Source organism: Hirsutella rhossiliensis (genome assembly GCF_020360975.1).
Source record: "Hirsutella rhossiliensis strain HR02 chromosome Unknown scaffold00020, whole genome shotgun sequence".
Classification (NCBI taxonomy): domain Eukaryota; kingdom Fungi; phylum Ascomycota; class Sordariomycetes; order Hypocreales; family Ophiocordycipitaceae; genus Hirsutella; species Hirsutella rhossiliensis.
Genome location: NW_025408686.1, coordinates 190225 through 209020, shown reverse-complemented (window position 1 = coordinate 209020; position 18796 = coordinate 190225). Strand labels below are relative to the sequence as shown.

Here is an 18796-nt window from a genome sequence, read left to right as displayed (position 1 = left end):
ACACTAACAACTCGCGACAGGAGGACGATCCGAGTTCTCCAGGCCAACGTGGCCAAAATAGGGGCCTATCATAGCATAGCCCTACGACTAGCGGAAGCAGAAGACTACGACGTCGTGCTCATCCAGGAACCGAACGTTTGGATAGAAAAGAAGGCGGAGCCTGCAGGACCCAGACGCACCGCTCCTTCCACGCATTCGCCCCAGAACGCGCCTGGGAACCGGATCAGGCCCCGAGTGATCTCGTATGTCCGGAACCACCCAGATATACGGGCAGAGCAACTCTGCCCCGCCCCTACGCGTGATATCCTGTGGCTCCGGGTAAACAGCACCCTTATTATCAACTTCTATCGACACGCGAAGACACCGAGCCACTCGACTACCTCCTCCACCAGCAGGACGTCCCCGAGAGATGCCTCATCGCGGGCGACTTCAACGCCTGTCATTTCTCCTGGCAGCCTGGAGCCCGGGTGCGAGGAACGGAAGGACATCGCCCAGTGGGCGGCCGACAAGGGCTCGGACTGCTCACCACGCCAGGCGAGGCCACACACGCCCGCGGAAATACCATTGATCTAGCCTTTGCCAATATCCCTCTGCTGACGCGCTTATCGAAGAGCACCTTCATACCGGCTCGGACCATTACACGATCAGCATTACGCTCCCCGGCGGATTCCCCCAAGGACGATAGCTAGACCAAGGGTAAGCTCCGAGGAAGAAATGAAGCGATTCGAGGAACTTGTGCGGGCTGGGGCCACAGCACTACCCCGGCTGGCCGTTGAGCCCAGAGGCCTGGAGAGGCTGGCCGAGGCGCTGTCTCGCCTACTCCAAGAGGCGGCCGACGCAGCGGGCCGACGGCCCAGGAAGAACGCGAGAGGCACCCCATGGTGGAACGATCAGTGCGCCGGTGCAGCGGCCGAACTAAGAGCTATGCGGCGGATCTACCCCACAGGGCACGGCAGAGAGGTCCAGACTGCCCGGCGGGAGCTGCGCCGGGCGGTACGGCGGGCTAAGAGACATTTCTGGCAGACTGTTCTAGAAGGCGCCGAGAGCAACCAGGATATCTATAAGATCATGCGGTGGTCGAGGAAACCGAGCCGTTCCGGGCCCCGCCTATACAGGTAGGCGACCAGGTCTTCGAGACCCAGACGGAAAAGGCAAACGCGCTCCGAGTCGAGATCCTAGAAAGGCGCGGGGCCGCGGACGACATCCCGGACCCCTGGGCCCCAGAGGTGCTGGCCCCAGGAGGACTCTCGACTGCAGCGTCACGCTCGCGGATGCGGCATGCGCCTGCACCTCTACGGGCAACACCTCCCCGGGGATCGACGGCATCACGGTCCGAATGCTGCGTCGCGTCTGGAACCACATCGGCGAGGCGGTGAGGGGACTATATGAAGGCTGCCTACACCTGGGCTACCACCCCGCTTGTTTCCGCGCAGCAGAGGTCGTAATGATCCCTAAGCCTGGCAAGAGGGACCTGTCTATTCCGAGAGGCTGGAGGCCGATTTCTCTCCTAGCTTGCCTCGGCAAGGGACTCGAACGCCTAATAGCCCGGCGCCTAGCCTGGGCTGCGATCACACAACGAGTCATCCACAGCCAGCATGCGGGTGCCCTGCCCAAACGTTCAGCGCTCGACCTAGCGCTAGCATTGCTCCACGACGCGGAGACGGCCCTCACCGAGGGGAAAGTCGCCACGCTAATCACGATGGATATACAGGGCGCCTTTGACACGGTTCTGCGGAACCGGCTCCTCCTACGCCTACGGGAACAGGGCTGGCCAACAAACCTGGTCCGGTGGGCAGGTTGCTTTATGGAGCAGAGATCGGCCAGAATACGGCTCGAGGATATAACGACGCCGACAACCCCCCTGACGTGCGGGCTGCCACAGGGCTCCCCGGCCTCCCCGATTCTCTTCCTCCTCTATACAGTGCCCATCTACTCGATAGGGGAACCGAACTCGCGCTTCGGCTACGCAGATGACGTGGCCACCCTGATCCGGGGCCGGTCCTACAGGAGACGGCCGCCCGGGCCACGCGCGCCGCGGGTGAGCTCATCCAGTGGGGAGCCGATAATGGCGTAGTGTTCGACCCGGGCAAGACAGAAGTCATCCACTTCACGAGACCGAGATACAAGGGGACCTGCCGTCGGTCTGGCACGGGTCCGTAGAAAGAGCCACAGCAGGACCTGCGCTGGCTCGGCGTCTGGTACGACAGAAAGCTCTCATTCCGCACGCATGTGGAGAAGTGGGCCGCGAAGGCGATGACGGCCGCAGGGTTCCTCCAGAACCTCTCAAACACCCGGCGCGGAATCCTCCCGGTCGACACGGCATGCGGTCACGGCCTGCGTCCTCCGATCCTTTTATACGGCGCCCATGTATGGTACCCGGGGGCGCTTCGGCCTGTGTGGGGGACTGCCCGCTTAGTTCCGTCGCGGATCACCTACCTGAAGAATAGGATCCAGCTGACCTTAAACGTCGCGATGCGCGCCATCGCGCCCGTCTGGTGTACCATGCCCATTGTGCCCTCCACCGAGAGACCGGGATCCCCTGCCACGCTGCTCCTCGCAGACGCTCAGAGACGCGCCGCGGTCCGTCTACGCTCCTAGATGAGCGGCACCCCTTGACACCCCGTATGAGCATCCTCCCAACGCCTGGCCGGGAGCTAATGAAGAGGCACGGTATGCGGGCCCCTCGCGCGGCCCAGAAGCAGCACGCCTCGAGACTCCTGCGTCTTCACCAAATGACGGCCCATGCTCCGAGGCCCCGACTTCTCCCCCCAGCACCCCCTCAGCCCGACCCGACAGGGGGCGTAGACAAAACGCAGGCGGCGAGAGACTTCAACTCGTGGCTCCGGGTATGCCCTGAAGATACCCTCATCGTCTACACTGACGGCTCGCAGAGCGAAGACGGCGCCTGCGGGTATGGGTACTCAGTGTGGCTAGGCCCTAGCGAAGTGACCTACGGCAGCGGTCGGGTCCTACTCGCTGAGGTCTACGACGCAGAGGTGGAAGGCGCCCTCGAGGGCTTCGAGCGGCACTCACGTGGTCCCCAGGACCCCGGACCAGCAGTGCCGGATAGTCGTCTGCCTTGATAACTCTGCGGCTATAAGAGCCATACGAGGCAGCCCATCGATCTCGTCGCAAGCGGCGGCGGAGAAGTTCGCTGAGGCCGCGGCTCGGCACGGAGACGTCAGGACGCGCTGGTGCCCCGGCCATACGGGGATCGCCGGCAACGAGCGGGCCGACCAGCTAGCAAAGGAGGGCTGCCGGGCCTCGGCCGGACAGGCCGCCGACGTACGCGAACATCAAGAGACAGGCCAAGGCTGCGGCCAGGCGCGACTTCCAGGACTGGTGGGCCGCGGGGGCCCCGAGCAGCTACAAGAGCCTAGGGCTCAAGGCCTCGCTCGGGTGCCCCCCGGAGCTGCACACCAAACGACAGCACCTCCATCACCTGCTCGCTGCGAGGAGCGGGCACGGGGACTTCGCCGACTACCACGAGAGGTTTAACCACGAAGAGGCCCGGATCGAATGCTCCTGCGGGAGGAGAAAATCACCGACACCAGCTTCTACTGCCGGAAGGTAGGTACTCGACACCGCCTAAGGCTAGCCCCCACGGCGGGCAAGGCTATCAACCAGGCACTAGGAAGGGGATTTGACCGGTTCCTCGGGCTAGTAACGGAGGCAGGATTCTTTGATCGGATTTGCCACCGCCACTAGCTCGAGGCAACCCCCCAACCTAATATGTACAATTCTCTCTTTTCTATGTTTTCTGCCCGTAGGCTCCCCGTGGGCCTACGGCCCAGCTGACTGCGTGGGCTTTCTCAGTCACCCGGCTCTGACCGAAGACTGACTAATATTACGGCTTTACCGCCGTGCCCGGAACCCGCTGACGGGGGAAGGGACCTGAGAATCCGAGCGGCCACAGAGTCCAAGAATTGCTAGATAGGAGTAGAAGTAAGGAAGGCGCGACGGGTTTCCGGCGAGCACCCTCATCTTGTACTATACCTAGCCTAGCACGTCTTTTGCCCTTATAGGGATGTCCCAGACGGTAATCAATACTACTACTACTACTACTACTACCTCCTTTATTAACTGTACACCAAAAGTGGATCAACTGTGGCTGGGTCAGGCGCAGTGCCGATGCCGCTAATTTTGGTGCGCCCATTCCCGGCCGGCCAGCTGGCCAGTTCGTGATGCTTGCGTAACAACATCCTGTAACCGTAACTATCAGCAATACCATCAAAACTGAAGCTATTCGCACCGCGTTTTCTGCCCTTACGAGCCCGAATCATGGAGTCGCTTACGAAGACACTATTCCCGACCTTCCAGGCCGCGATGGAAGCCGCCGATACCGTTGCTGAGGCTGAGGGCTACGCCCTACACATTCGAACATCGAAGCGGGATAACGCTGGCCAACGCAAGTCTGCACTTGTTCGTTGTATCAAGGCCGGCCCCTACGAAAATCGGAAGGATAAAGCTGCTCATATCTCTCGTCGTCGCCTCAATACAGCAACCCAGAAAACAGACTGTGAATTTCGCCTCTCGTTGAAGGAAAAACGCGGTTACTGGACTATCTCTTATCTTCACGATGTTCACAATCATCGCCTTGTTGATGACCCGATGGTCTTTCCGAAGTACCGGGCGCTTGTTATCCAGAAGTATCGCGACGACATTATCCGGAAGTTTAATAACAATACCCGGCCGACCGATATTGCTGGCGAGCTTCGTGACCTGGTTCACGACGATCCTCGTTTAGCCGGTATCACGGCTCAAGACGTGAGTAACGCCTTGGCTAGGCACCGTCAGGAAGAACTAGCTGGCCGTACGCCTCTTCAGTTTCTCTACGACCGGCTAGATAAGTCCGACTTCTTTCATCGAGATAGTCGTGATCCCCAGGGCCGGCTAACTGGGCTATTTCTCGCGCCTCGTGCTACCTTCCATCGATGGCGTCAGCATCACGATGTCCTCGTCCTCGACTGTACCTACAAGACGAACCGATTCAATATGCCGTTATTGAATATCTGCGCGGCCACTCGAGATAACAAAACGTTCTCTATTGCCTCTATCTTCTTGAACGGCGAGACCGAGTCCCATTACTATTGGGCTATCTCGTTGCTGCTAGTCCTTTGCGAGAAGGAGTCGATCCCATTTCAAGGGTCACTGTCACGGACCGAGATACTGCGTTGCTTAAGGCGTTAGATAGCTTTCGCGAGCTTCAAAACAGTACTAACCTTCTCTGCACGTGGCATATTAACCAGAATGTCGTTGCGAAATGCAAGCAATTTTTCCTAAGGCATCAAAAATCGGCAATCGAGTCGTACGGGCCCCGGCATTCCAAGCGTTTCTACAAGAGTGGAACGAGATCGTCAAGTCACAAGATGTGAATAGCTTCAACGAACGTTTACGCCAATTTGAGACACCAGGCCGCCACCCGCTTGCAGCTATACAATACTGTTGCAATACGTGGCTAACGCCTTGGAAGGAGAAGTTTGTATCTTGTTTCGTTAATCAATATCGCCACTTCGGGCGTACAACGACCTCGATCGTCGAGGGACTTCACTCTCATATGAAGAAGTTCCTTTGGTCCTGTACGGGCGATTTGACGACCGTTTTCCAACGATTCGAACGCTTCTGGGGCCATCAGGCTGCTCAGATCACAGCGATAGAGAATCGAAACCTCCACAAGATATCAACGTTCTCCCTACAGGCGCCGTATATGCCGATCCGCGAGCGAGTATCGTCATATGCGTTAAAGCTACTAATAGATGAGCATCGCAAGATCCTCTAGACCCCGAAGTCAACGGGCCAAACCGCCGCCAGGTCAATGTCCTTGTAATTGGGCTACTAGTCGAGGGCTACCGTGCTGCCATCGAATCTTCGAGTCTATCAACACCAATACCTCCCTTACACTCGACGACTTCGACCCATTTTGGTATATTCCGATCGATCCAAGCGCTCAGGGCACAAGCCCTACTCGGGCACCATACGAGCCACAAGTTATCAGGGCTAAGGGCCGCCCAAGGGCTCACTCAACCTCGAAGAGTCACGGCGGTCAAGATCAACGCGGCGGGATCCGTCACATCACGAGATCGCTGAACGGCATGAGCGGGCTGAGGCTATACGACTGCCTCCTCCTCAACGGCACCAGCGGCGATGACGGGTACGGTAACGGCCGCGATGACTTCAACGGAACGAGGGCTGCGGCACATCGAGGAAAACGGCGATACGTACGAGGCAGGCACACGGATGCAACGGGCGTATCAACAAGCCGGGCGTCAAACGCCAGTCTCTGATGATGACGATCAGCCGGTACGGCGGGAGACCCAAGACTGCATCTTCGTCGCTGGCCTCACGGACGATGCCGCCCTTGAGGATGTATGGGATCAATTGGAATCACAGTTAGATGAAGCGGATCAGGCACGTAGTGCACTCGAAGAAGGAGGCCTGTTGTAAACACCAAAGAATAGTCTCATCAGCATAGAAAGCGCAGTACGAATAGCTTCAATTTTGGGTGCCTTATCGTTGAAGGAGAACTGTTACTACCTGGCTCTACTTATCGTAGAGAATGTGTGCATACAAATTGGCGGTATCGGCCCTCTTCGGCCGTCAGCCACAGTTAATCCACTTTTTGGGTGTACAGTTAATGAAAGTGGGTGGATAGATAACTTGGGCCCAGTAAAACCACGTAATATACCGTGAGTACGCGTCAATACCAGCATAGATCTCAAAACCCCAATTCTTAAGTTTGTCGTAGCCATCAATAGACCAGACCCAGTCTGGGCCATGGATAGAGAAGTCACGTCGTGTGTAACGTGTTCGTCCCCATCGTTCCCTAACGTTCTCAGGCGTGAAGTCTCGATACTCTGCGTATAGGGCATCACGACTAATAATATGATGTTGCTGGCGCATATACGTATAGAGATAGTTCCGGCCATGTCCTTGTAGAGTTGTAGAGATCTGTGCCTGGCTGTTAAAAAAGGACCGGGCGCGTTCTCTTGCGACTTGGAGCGCTTCAGGGGATTGGCGGCGGTAGAGCCCCTCTTCAAGCCGAATTCTTTCAAGACGGAACTTTGAGATCGTAAACCCTCGTCTCTAAGTCGTTTAAGCATGAAATCATCCTTAAGACAGTCATCAAAGAATAGCGACCTAATTCGGCCCCGTAAGGTATCTGAAGTGATCGTACGTGCTTGGCGAAGAAGTCCCAGTCTTTGATCGATCGATAGAGACTGGCGCGGCTTACTTGAAGCTGATGATGCTCGTCTCACGAAGAGAGCATGCAAGTGGGCATTGATTGTTTTAATAATGGGTGTTTTTTTTTGTTGTATTCCGTCGTGTCTTTTCTTCTTGCAATTGCCTCTTCTAGGCTCCCTATTTATATCCCTTTTCAGTTGTATAGGTACAATATCTAGGAGGCTGGGCTCCTTTCCCAGCCCCCTTTGCATACTGACTTTCCCTAGTCGCCGAGGGCTCTTTCAGCTTCCCCCGTATATGCAGTCTCTCTACAGCCTGTGTGGCTGCCTAATGCGGTCTCCTAATAGTCTTCTGCAGCCTCAGAATTCTCTGCAGGCTGCCTTTCTGTCTAGCCCGTCGGGGCCCTTAGCTGTATGCCCCTTATGGTCACCCCGAGCTCAAGATCTCAGACGTGCTTCGCGACAGCTCGAGAAGATGCGTACGGATTGTATTAATAGAGGATCCATCTCGATGCAAGCCGGTGATTTCCTCCTGAACTGTGGAAAGATCAATTTGTGGTCGAGGCATATTTGTTTAACTGAGTAAAGCGCTATTCGGGCTCAATGATATCGTAGAAGGGAGAAAACGTCGAGAAGAAGGTCCGAACGAGTTGAGGTCTCTAGGTCTCTCTAGGTAATACAGCTTGAAACCAGGTAAGAAGGGAAGTCTGCAGACTGTTGTTTCTTCTTCCTAGACCACTGAGGGGTCCGGAGGATCTCCTATTCGAACGGGGACCCTTTGAGGAGTCCGGCATAACTATTACTGGCTCAGGGACCTCGAGAGACTGAACTATCGATTTCATAGCTAGAAGAGCTATTTGATCGGGGAGATGGAGCTGATGTTGCTGACGTAGATGACTTACGTGGCCTTCAGTAAGTGGCAAGAAGTGCCCTCTTCCTGATAGAATGTATACTATACCTGAAAACGGGATATCAACTTGGGAGAAGCGTGGAGGATATAAAAGGGCTGCTTGAACGGGGAGGAGAAAAAAAAAAAAACATCTGATCGGGTGACACTCGACCTTCAAAAAGTCCCTTTATCCACGTTTATGCCCGCTTTTGCTCTCTCCTTCGCGAGAGTTATGAGCCCGGGAGAAACAGAACTGTTTCTGTAACTTCCGGTGGCAAAGTTGCAACCTTGAGAAAGAACCCCTCTTCCCCGCACGCTTCACACCACCTCGGCTTATCTTCGCCACCTTTTCGGCCCCTCTACGGCAGTTGAAGATGTCGAAGACCTCGGCTATGGCTACGACGAAGCGAACGATTCTAACGGAGCCCCAGGACTGGGACCGTTGGGTTAAGGAGATTAGAGCCCGTGTGGATAGAACTATCCACAAGTTGATCTTTCGAGACGGATCAAATGCTCTGGAGCCCCCTAACCGACCTAGCTTCACTGACTTTGCTGAAGAAGCTACCCACTATGTCGACCTTAACTCCATAAATCAGAGAGCTTATTCTGTTGCTACTGCTGACTATGAAAGCAGGCGTAGGGAATACCTTTACGAGACTAAGCTAATCACTGCAGCCCGTACAGCTATTACGGAGTCTATCAGCACTGCTAAACTTACCTCCCTTCGAGAGGGGGATACGCTTCGGCAGTGGCTGCAGAAGCTGGAAGCATCGACTGCTCCTTCACGCGGCTTTATGACTGACCGAATTAGGAAGCAGTATTCTAGTCACCTTCATGCTAGTACTAAGACTAACATACTAGACTGGCTGACTAAGTGGGAAGAGATTATAGAAGAAGCTGACCTTTACTTCCTATCTGAGGCACTAACAGGCCAGTGGCTACGAGATATAGCTAGCGTCATCCGACCTCTTAGCGACGGATACGCTACTATCTTCTACGAAGATAGCCGAAGAATCGATGAAGAAGCAGCAACTGCTCAATATAGGGTCTATCAAGCTCTTCGACCAGACTCTATAGGAAGCACGCCTACTTTGGCAGCAGTACCACCTTCTTCGACTCACTGGACCTTTCAGCTTGTTGCTAGAAAAATCAGAGAAATTGCAGAGCAACAGCCGCACCAGCAGAAAGGAGGAATCAAGAGAGGTGCCGGCTTTCTAGCTGATAAAGAAACTGATGAAAACAACCCTTCTGAAGAAAGACCGAAAAAGAGAGAAAGGGAAGAAACCTGACACAACCAAAAACACTGAGAAAACCGATAAAACCGATAAAAACCGATGCCCTGCGTGTGGACGGATAAGTCATGTTCTTTCTGACTGCTGGGCTCTCTTCGAGGATAAACGCCCCTCATGGTGTGATTCGAATCCTCGAATAGAAGAAAGGGTGCAAAAGGCCCTTGAAAAAGACCCAGATTTAAGAAAGAAGGTGGAAAAAATCCGTCATGAGAAGGAGGCCTAGCAACTACCGAAGAGTCGGATAGTCGGAAGAATCGTTGGGCACGCAAACCCTGCCTTTGTCTTTAAGGCTAGCCAAACGACCGCCTCTAACGACTACCCTCTTCGAAAGTCGACTCTGCTAGACTCAGCAGCTTCTTTACATATTTGCAATAACCTATCGAAATTCCGATCTTTTAGAAAAGCAAGAAACGAATACCTAGTCACAGGGGATTCAGAAGTCCGGATCAAAGGTTACGGCAGAGTCAACGTTACGGTCACGGCCCTAGACGGGTCATTACGGTCTTTACGATTAAAGAACGTTGCTTATTGTCCGAAATTTTCAGCAAGCCTGGTATCTTTTCAGGCTCTTCGAGACGAAGGAATCTACTGGGATACCTTCACAGAGCCCACAAGGCTAGTCTACCGAGACAAGAGACCGATTTGTATTTTATTTCGGAAATATCGCCAGTTTGTTCTCGATTTCCAGCCTATTCAGAAGGAGGATATTGAAGAAGCGGTTTTTCAAGCCTCTAAGCCGAGAAGAAGAGGCTCCCGGGACCCAAGACCGACAGCGACAGCAGAAGCTAGCCTTTGGCATGCCAGACTAGGTCACCCGGGACCCCTAGCTCTTTATAAGCTAGGATTACGAAAAGGAGTGCATATTCGAGGCCCAAAAACCTACGAATGCCAGCACTGTGCTCAAGGGAGGGCAATACGACAGGTTTCTCGAAGAACCCCTATTCGAGACGAACGTCAAGAGCCCTGCCAAGAGATTTGGATCGACTGGACCGAGCTTACCCCTGATTTCGAGGGCTATGTCCGTGTGATGTTCATCACAGACGCATATTCGGGCATGGTTTTCCCCTACTTCCTTAAGACTTATCATTCAAAGCACCACCTAGCCGCACTTCGAGATTTCGTTAGCTGGATGAAGCTTCGTTTTGACTACACGGTGAAAATTGTACGGTCTGACGGAGAGCTATTCACTAATAAGATTAAGAAGTGGCTACGAAAGAAGGGAATTTCAGCAGAAAAATCAGCCTCGAATACACAAGCCCAAAACGGAGGGGCAGAACGGTCCGGTGGAATTGTTATTGAAAGGGCTCGCAAGATGAGGATCGCAGCAGGCCTTCCTCACGACCTTTGGAAAGAGACCGTGGAAGCATCCTGCTATCTACGGAATCGAACCCCTCGAGCCCCTAGGACTACGAATTCAACTCCGAATTCGTCAGAAGACTGGAAAACACCTCTTGAGCTCTTTACGAAGAAGGATCAACCTCAACAGCATGCCCAGCTCAAGGCCTACGGCTGTAGGGCCTACGCTATGACTTCTAACGCACAGCTAGGCAAGAAAAAGAGGCAGAAGCTTGATCCACGGTCACATATAGGATACCTGGTTGGATATAATTCGACTAATATCTTCCGGATCTGGATTCCGCAACGAAGAAAGGTTATTTCGACAAGGGATGTTATTTTTGACGAATTTACCTATTTTGATGGGAAATTCGAGCAGCCGCAGCTGCTTCCTAGCATCAATGATCTTATTCAACGCGTTGAGATACCGGAGGACCAGAAAATCAACCAGGAAATCCTTGACGAAGAATCGGAGCTTGAGAGCGTGTTCGACGAAGACTCAGACGAGGAAGACGAAGAGGAACAGACCGACCCAGACGAAGAAGACTATAAGAGGGTTAAGGCGCTTGAAGAAGCTTCTCTTATAACACCTCCACTGACAGAAGAAGATCCTGAGGCAGGCTTCTTGGTCTCTCTTCCGGTTGCTACCCTAAGGGGTGGGGCGGTTTGACAACTCCTGGCAAGCTTCCTTTTATCAATCAACGAGTCAAACAGACCTCTTTCTACATTGTCTACCAAGGAATCGTCTGATCAGATGATAGGGTAGACCGGAACTCAAACCACTGCCGATTTTGGACAGATTTAATGACTTTTATCCTACTCCTATAGAGGACGGGGTGCATGGAGCCTTTACTGCTGGAAGACTATTTAAACCAAAGACTAAGGTACACAAGAAGGACCTACCAGGCCCACCAGAAAACACCAAGCAGCTAGAAAAGCACCCTTTAAAGAGGAATTCGTTAAAGCCCAAAAGGACCATCTAGCCTCGCACGAAGAGATGGGGTCCTTTATCGAAGTTCCGTGGAAAAGGGCTGCTGGCAAACAAGTTCTATACTGCAAATGGGTCTTTATCTATAAGACTGACAAGCATGGGTACCTTCAGAAGTGCAAAGCTCGACTTGTGGTCTGCGGCAACCAGCAGGAAAGGGGGGATCTACCGACTCGAGCAACGACCCTAGCAGGGATGTCTTTCCGGGCACTCATGGCTATTGCAGCAGAATTCGACCTCGAACTTGATCAAATGGATGCAGTAAACGCCTTCGTTAACTGTCCACTCGAGGAAGAGGTAGTCTTTATGAGGATGCCTCCCGGATTCTGCAAGCCAGGCAGAATTCTTTTACTCCGGAAAGCCCTATACGGTCTACGAAGATCCCCTCTACTTTGGCAACAGCACCTTACCCGATCCCTAGAGGAATTAGGATTCGAAAAGGTCCCACAAGAACCTTGTGTGATGAAGAAGGGGCAGTCATTGTCTTCTTCTACGTTGACGATATTGTCTGGGCCTATAAGAAAGAAGATCAAGGAATAGCTATGGAGGCTATGCGAGGAATGCAAGAACGATATAAAATGACATTGCTTGGGAGCCCCGCTGGTTCCTAGGCATACACATCCTTCGGGACCGGACTAAGAAGACGATTTGGCTAACGCAAGATGCCTATATCGAGAAAATAGCCCACAAGCTATTAGGACCGGACCGACTTTCCTCAAAGCTTCCAGACACACCAATGACAACAGAAGAGCTACTCCTTCTATTAGCCAAGCAAGCGAACAGGAAATTCATAGGTACCTACAGAAGGTAGGATCTATCCTCTTTGCTGCTATTTCAACGAGACCAGATATCGCCTTTGCGGTCTCTCGGCTAGCTAGACACAACCAGAACCCCGACGAAACACACCAGAAGGCAGCAGACCGGGTTATTCTTTACCTCTATAATACCCGTTCCTTTGGAATTCGCCTAGGAGGATCAATCGATAAGAGAGCCGATATATTCCTTTGCTCTAGTGATTCATCCTTTGCCGATAATTCCTCGACAGAAAGAGCTCTCAGGGGTATATCATGACCCTGTTTGGCGGATCTATTGCGTGGAGAGCTTCGAAACAAGCAACAGTCACTACTTCTAGCACCGAGGCTGAATTGCTAGCTATTTCAGAAGCAGCAAAAGAAGCTATATTCCTTAGCCGGATGCTACGGTCCTTATACCTTCAGATTCCGGACCCGCTACAGCTAGAATGTGATAATAGTCAAACGATACGACTGCTTGCAGAGACTAACGCGAAGCTATCAACGAGACTACGGCATGTTGATATCCACCGGCATTGGTTACGCCAAGAGACTCAAGAAGGAAGAATTCAAGTCCGTTGGGTTCCTACGGCACAGATGAAAGCAGACGGCCTAACCAAGGCACTCCTCGTCAGAAACTACAGAAATTCCAAGAGATGATTGGAATAGTTGACTTAAAAACCCGGCTTCAGCTTGAGACCCGGATGGAAGACCTACGAGACCGGATTCTAGTAAGACGGTTAGGAGAGAGGCCCTTGACCGCATAGGAATATTAGGGGAGGTCTCCTGGCCACGACTACACGGTAACCTCGTTGAGGACCTATAACCCTTTGGCTGTAGCTTTGACCCGTTGGGACGGCTCATAGCTAAGGGGGTGTGTCGAGAAGAAGGTCCGAACGAGTTGAGGTCTCTAGGTCTCTCTAGGTAATACAGCTTGAAACCAGGTAAGAAGGGAAGTCTGCAGACTGTTGTTTCTTCTTCCTAGACCACTGAGGGGTCCGGAGGATCTCCTATTCGAACGGGGACCCTTTGAGGAGTCCGGCATAACTATTACTGGCTCGGGGACCTCGAGAGACTGAACTATCGATTTCATAGCTAGAAGAGCTATTTGATCGGGGAGATGGAGCTGATGTTGCTGACGTAGATGACTTACGTGGCCTTCAGTAAGTGGCAAGAAGTGCCCTCTTCCTGATAGAATGTATACTATACCTGAAAACGGGATATCAACTTGGGAGAAGCTTGGAGGGATATAAAAGGGGCTGCTTGGACGGGAAAGGAGGCAACGGGGGAGGGAGAGATAGAAGAAAAAAAAAACATCTGATCGGGTGACACTCGACCTTCAAAAAGTCCCTTTATCCACGTTTATGCCCGCTTTTGCTCTCTCCTTCGCGAGAGGTCTTGGACCCCGACCGTGGACTACGCCCAAAGGCGTTATTTCAGCATCCATTTATAGTAGAACTCGTGGGATCTGGCCTCGACAAGCCCGCAAATGCACGGTACTATACTCTACGGTTTCCACGAGTGTTGAAGATACATGGCGATCGCTCGTTCACTGCTACCACTAGCTTCGACGAACTGCAGGGAATGGCTCAAAAATGCTCAGAGATACCTGACAATTGCGAAGGGGAAGAAAATTCTTGGCTAAGGAGGTTGCGAGGTCACAGGCACTGGCTTGGGTCATCAAGCCTTGGGACATCAAGGCGATCTCCTAGCGTCGATTCAGTTTCTTTGGACATTCAAGCCACCAGCCCAGATCAGAGGCAACAGGAAAACGGGGGAAGCGGTTGAGCTCCGAGCCCTGATAATATTTCCGTCGATTCATCGAAGAGAAGGGTGGATTCGGACAGTGCATGGCATAGTACAGTCAAACGCGTAAAACAGGACTAGAAAATATGTGTATGCATATTGAAGACTTACGCAATGGGTGGGTAATTATCAAGATTCGGCGTTTGGCAAGAGAGCAAAAGCACTGTGGCTGCCTTGTCCAACGGCGTTCGAACCCGGTGAGGCGATTGCCTTGCTACTTGTACTGAAGCGCGCCCGCAAAAGACCCCGGCCGATGCGAGAACCCGTTAAGTTACAACAAGACTCTGTCGAGTCTACTCTGCATCACCATAACTCGGTAAGATATCCTCGAAGCATCTTCTCTATGGATGAGGCCATTCGACGGTTGGAGCTCATCTCTGCCAGCAATTGGCTCGCGTGGGCCATTATGGGCACTTTGGCGGCAGTCGGGGAGGGGGACACGTCTTGATAGGTGCTAAACCCGTCCACGCTTGAAACATCCGAGATGGTCGCCAAGGACAACTTTCTTGGTTGGAAAGGTTGCGAGCCAGCCAAGGCCACAGAGTTGCATGTTGACTCAATTGTAAGCCATGCAAGGGCAGAGGCACAAACAAAATAGGGGACGAATGGGGAGACGCGTCTAAGGGTGAAGAGCCTGCTGTAGGACTGCGACAGGGTGAGGATAGAGTCCGCAGCCTGGAGACAGATTTCGCGGGGTCGGACGTCGGAATCAGCCAGGACAAGGTTGGCGAGAGGGCGGAACAGGCAGAGTAGGCAGAACTGATAGTACATGCTACATGCGGGCAGTCAGCCGAATGATGCTGTCTCTTCTCCCCTCTGTGTCTCTCGGCCCCCTCCCGAGTCCTGTGAGCCGGGTTCTTGTGTCTGTGTACATACTAGATAAAGAGTACAAAGGGGGTGTCACTGCCGCCGGTTTTGGGTAGGGAGAAGAATCCTTCGTACCAATCGAGACACTCGGTATACACTGCCATGACCTCGGCTGTGTCGAATCGTCCGTTTGGGGTATGGGTTGCTGATGAGAGGAGCTTGTACACCCATTCCGTGAGCTGGAAGACTCTTGCTGGAATGAGCTGTAGATTGCGCAGTTGCGAGCCGCGTGCTTTCAGGGCAGGGTCTGCAGCCGTGTTACGGTGCGACTCCTGATTGGATACAATTCCTGGGTATACCTAACTTGATGCATTCACCTGGTGTAGTTCCGCTGCCGCACTGGCCGCCAAACAGGTACTCGGCACCGCAGGCGGATTGGTCTAGAAATATTGAGTCGTCTTGTAGCTTGCAACTCGTAGACATGGTGAAGACTTGGCCCGTCGTGAGACGAAGTATGCTGTGTGCGGAATCCCATCAGTTTATGCTTCGGAGGAGTCGGGAATAGGGGCTGCAAGCGGTTTACAGACCGAATCAGGGACACGGCGCCGCGGTACGAAGTAGCCCAAACTTTGGCATATTTCGGCCTCGGAGCCCATCAGGGGCTCTTGAGGACAAAGATTGACTATCCTAGCGGCAAAGGAGTCGGCAAGCGCTTGAGCTTCGGCCTCGCGCCCGCAGGTAATCTGGTAGAGCGAGGAATCCCGATGGCCTGTATATCTGGGAGGTTGGCCGAGGGGCCGGTTCTGCGGATAATGGCCTCGGCCTTGTCGAAAGTGGTTTGCTTCCGCACTTGAAGCCAGGCCCGGGCTCTCCGCTTCGTCGCTGATCTCGTGGACCACCCGGGTTGCCAGCGCGATGAGCGCGTTTACCAGGGCAGAGGAGCAGTACCGGCTCGAGCCGCTGCAATAGTCTCGGAAGAAGGGGTCCTTGCACATGAGGCAGAAGGGAGGTAGTCCCAGGTGAGGAGGGCGTCGAGGATCTGCCGAACCGAAGCCACCGTACACCCGGCGCACGTCCACCTGTCGGTTTGCGCGTGTGATGCATCGTCAAAGGGCAATGACGGGGAAACAGGAGCCGCCAGGGCCGGTGTCGAAGTCGCCTTGGGAGCCTCGGTCAGTGTGCTGAGGTCGCTCGAGCCCGAGGCAGAACGGTGCATGGTGGGCGACGGCAGTCGGCTCAGGCAGTGCGGGCAGACGGCTTCGTCGAGAATGGAGCTGGAAGAGCCCGCCGATGATTCCTGTTCACCTCCATCTGACGAGCCACGCCCGTTTTCACCGTTCAGGTGCGCCAGCTCCTGCAGAATGGCTTGGTGAGACTTGGTCCCCTCGACCAAGTCTTGTATAAAGGCATTGCTGACTTCGACGTCGTTGATTGAACATATTGCGCGGAGTAGTCGGTCATGCTCCTCGTTGTACCGCCGTAGACTATCGATCTCGGCCCGTAGATCGTCTTTGGACTTGCGTCGCGGGTGGTCGTATACGCGTCCTTCTCCGGCCTCGTCGCATCTTTTGCACGGTGCCTGGCCATCATCACACTAGAGAGCGAGAAACCAATCAGTGAAAGTATCCAGCTAGGCAGGATATGGGATGAGACAGACGACTGGGGGCTCTTTGGGCTTTGGCTTCGGGTGGGCTATCGACTGACCTTTGCTCGTTTCTTGCGGCACCTCTGACAAGCCATTCGTATCAGCATTCGACGGGGCATTGTCTTTGCTGCCAAGTGCAGTAGGGGCCCGTGGAAAGGAACCGCCTCCTTATGTAAGGTACGCCTATCGTGCCCGGGGCCAGTCGAGGTCAGACCCTGAGGTATCAAGACAACATGGCTTAGGCGTCACGGCGAGATGGTGGTCAGGGCCGCGATCGCCACGTGCTGTCCATGGCAAGGTTTAACGTGCCGGCCCCGAGGCATGTTTGTGCATACGTACATGCATATATATCTTGTATTTATGTATGTATATATGTATGTACATATGGTTGCCCTGGTCTGCATGAGCTCGGGTAGAGGGGATCAGGGAACAAGGTTTGGTGTTTGGGTCACTACAGCACCGACGTGCTGCAACACAACATCGCAGACGTCATGCCGACCTCGATGGCGCGCAGGTGGGTCGCTTTCTGTCACGTCGCGCCACATTTTGTCTTGCCTTGTGTCAGAACGGTGGTTCTGCGGCTCGGGCCTAATGAGGAAATAGGTGGGTATGTACGATGGATCAAGGCTTAATGCAGCAGCTTGTGTGCAGCTGCAAAAGAGGTTGTATTGATTGTGATGATTGTGTGTGTTTTTTCTTCTTGAGGCCTCCTTGGAGGCCTCGTCCCTAAGGGGGAAATTGGCTGCCGGATTTGCCCGGTGTCTGCACGTGATGATGCACGTGATCCGACATGTGTTTCTACCCGTCAGTTCCGACACCTTGTCTCGTCTTTGTCCCCCCGTCATGTTGTGGCGGCCCAAACTAATTGGCAGGGGTAGTTCGAGCACGATCTCAGTGCAGCCGATCATTAGCCCAAGGGCGGGGGGTCTTTAGAAAGCTTACCCCTGACTCGTATTGTGTGTGACACACCGCCACTAGCTCGAGGCAACCCCAGGTACGGATACTCAGGATACTTTATGTATCTAGTCTTCTCTAGCCTAGCACGTCTTTTTGCTTTTTTGGAGATGTCCCAAACGGTAATCAATACTACTAAGTTACTAGTTATAGTAATTAAATCTCGCGATAACCTCACTTTCTGGATGCCAATTGCCTTTGCCTTATGTTACGAAAAGTTGGAGCTACTGTCTAATGATTCAGATGACACTAAGTATCTGGCTTCACGACACCTCTATGTTATGTCAGACATGTTTGTCGATGTGTAAGTGCGCCTCACCAATCGTGACTTACGACAGCGCCATTTCCAGAGGGGAAACGCGCATAGCTAAGTTACCGCTAGGTGTGAGGCGCCCTTGCCTAATACGGCTAGATACATGGAAGATAAATATCGCGCATAGAACGATTAAGGGGGTCCTGGTTTAGGGCCATGCATAGGTGATGATTCGTTCAAGAAGGGTGCCCTGCACATGGAGATCGTTGGTCAGCAGCGTCCTGCATCTTTTGCTGCAGGTCATCAATCCTACCACCTGTTCTCGGATGGCTGCCGTCACAGCCCAGAAAGGATTAGTTAACCATGAAATTGCACTGCCGGCCGAATCGCGCTTCTGCTTCACCCGACATTCTCGAGATGGTTGCAATATGTACACAGCAATGACCTGACGTCTTCGTTCTACGAGCTGCTATGCCGCAGCCACAGTGTGCTTCCACCTCTCTTAGCACTTTTTCTGCCAGATTTTTGCGTTGTACCAGGCACTACGCCCTCTTCTTGAGATGGCTGCGTTTAGAGGCATATGGAGGGGGAAGGTGGGCGTAGTGGAGGGTCTCGTGGCAGCAGCTCGGTTGGAGCGCGATGAAGCGGGATAGTGCAGAAGTACTTTAAAGTAGAGCTAGAGAGAAGAGGAGTGAAGGCGAGGGTGGGAGATGTGGGGTCTCGGAGACGTATGCGAGAGAATGGTCAGGGGCCACAACTTGCGTCACCAAACCGCGTCCTTTTTGGGCGCATTTCAGCGACACTACTTCCAGGTACATGGGCACAAACCGCGATGATGACGTTCGAGGTGCGGCA

General features: G+C 53.3%; 3 protein-coding genes across 3 annotated transcripts; 2 read left to right on the top strand and 1 right to left on the bottom strand.

Moving 5' to 3' along the window:
• Positions 1-714: 714 nt before the first annotated feature.
• HRG_11318 (reverse transcriptase (RNA-dependent DNA polymerase) domain-containing protein) lies at positions 715-3083 on the top strand (the record flags this gene model as incomplete). The annotated part of the gene is made up of 5 exons (XM_044869788.1): positions 715-1115; positions 1180-1460; positions 1512-2038; positions 2161-2486; positions 2561-3083. The coding sequence occupies 5 exons, from the start codon at positions 715-717 to the stop codon at positions 3081-3083; spliced, it is 2058 nt and encodes a 685-aa protein (XP_044715050.1).
• A 5361-nt stretch (positions 3084-8444) lies between these two features.
• On the top strand, positions 8445-11367 carry HRG_11317 (integrase core domain-containing protein; the record flags this gene model as incomplete). The annotated part of the gene is made up of 2 exons (XM_044869787.1): positions 8445-9206; positions 9928-11367. 2 exons carry the CDS (start codon positions 8445-8447, stop codon positions 11365-11367), a joined length of 2202 nt encoding a protein of 733 aa, XP_044715049.1.
• Positions 11368-14585: 3218 nt separating this feature from the next.
• On the bottom strand, positions 14586-15572 carry HRG_11316 (uncharacterized protein; the record flags this gene model as incomplete). Its single annotated transcript, XM_044869786.1, has 3 exons — positions 14586-15054; positions 15225-15396; positions 15467-15572. 3 exons carry the CDS (start codon positions 15570-15572, stop codon positions 14586-14588), a joined length of 747 nt encoding a protein of 248 aa, XP_044715048.1.
• Positions 15573-18796: the final 3224 nt, after the last annotated feature.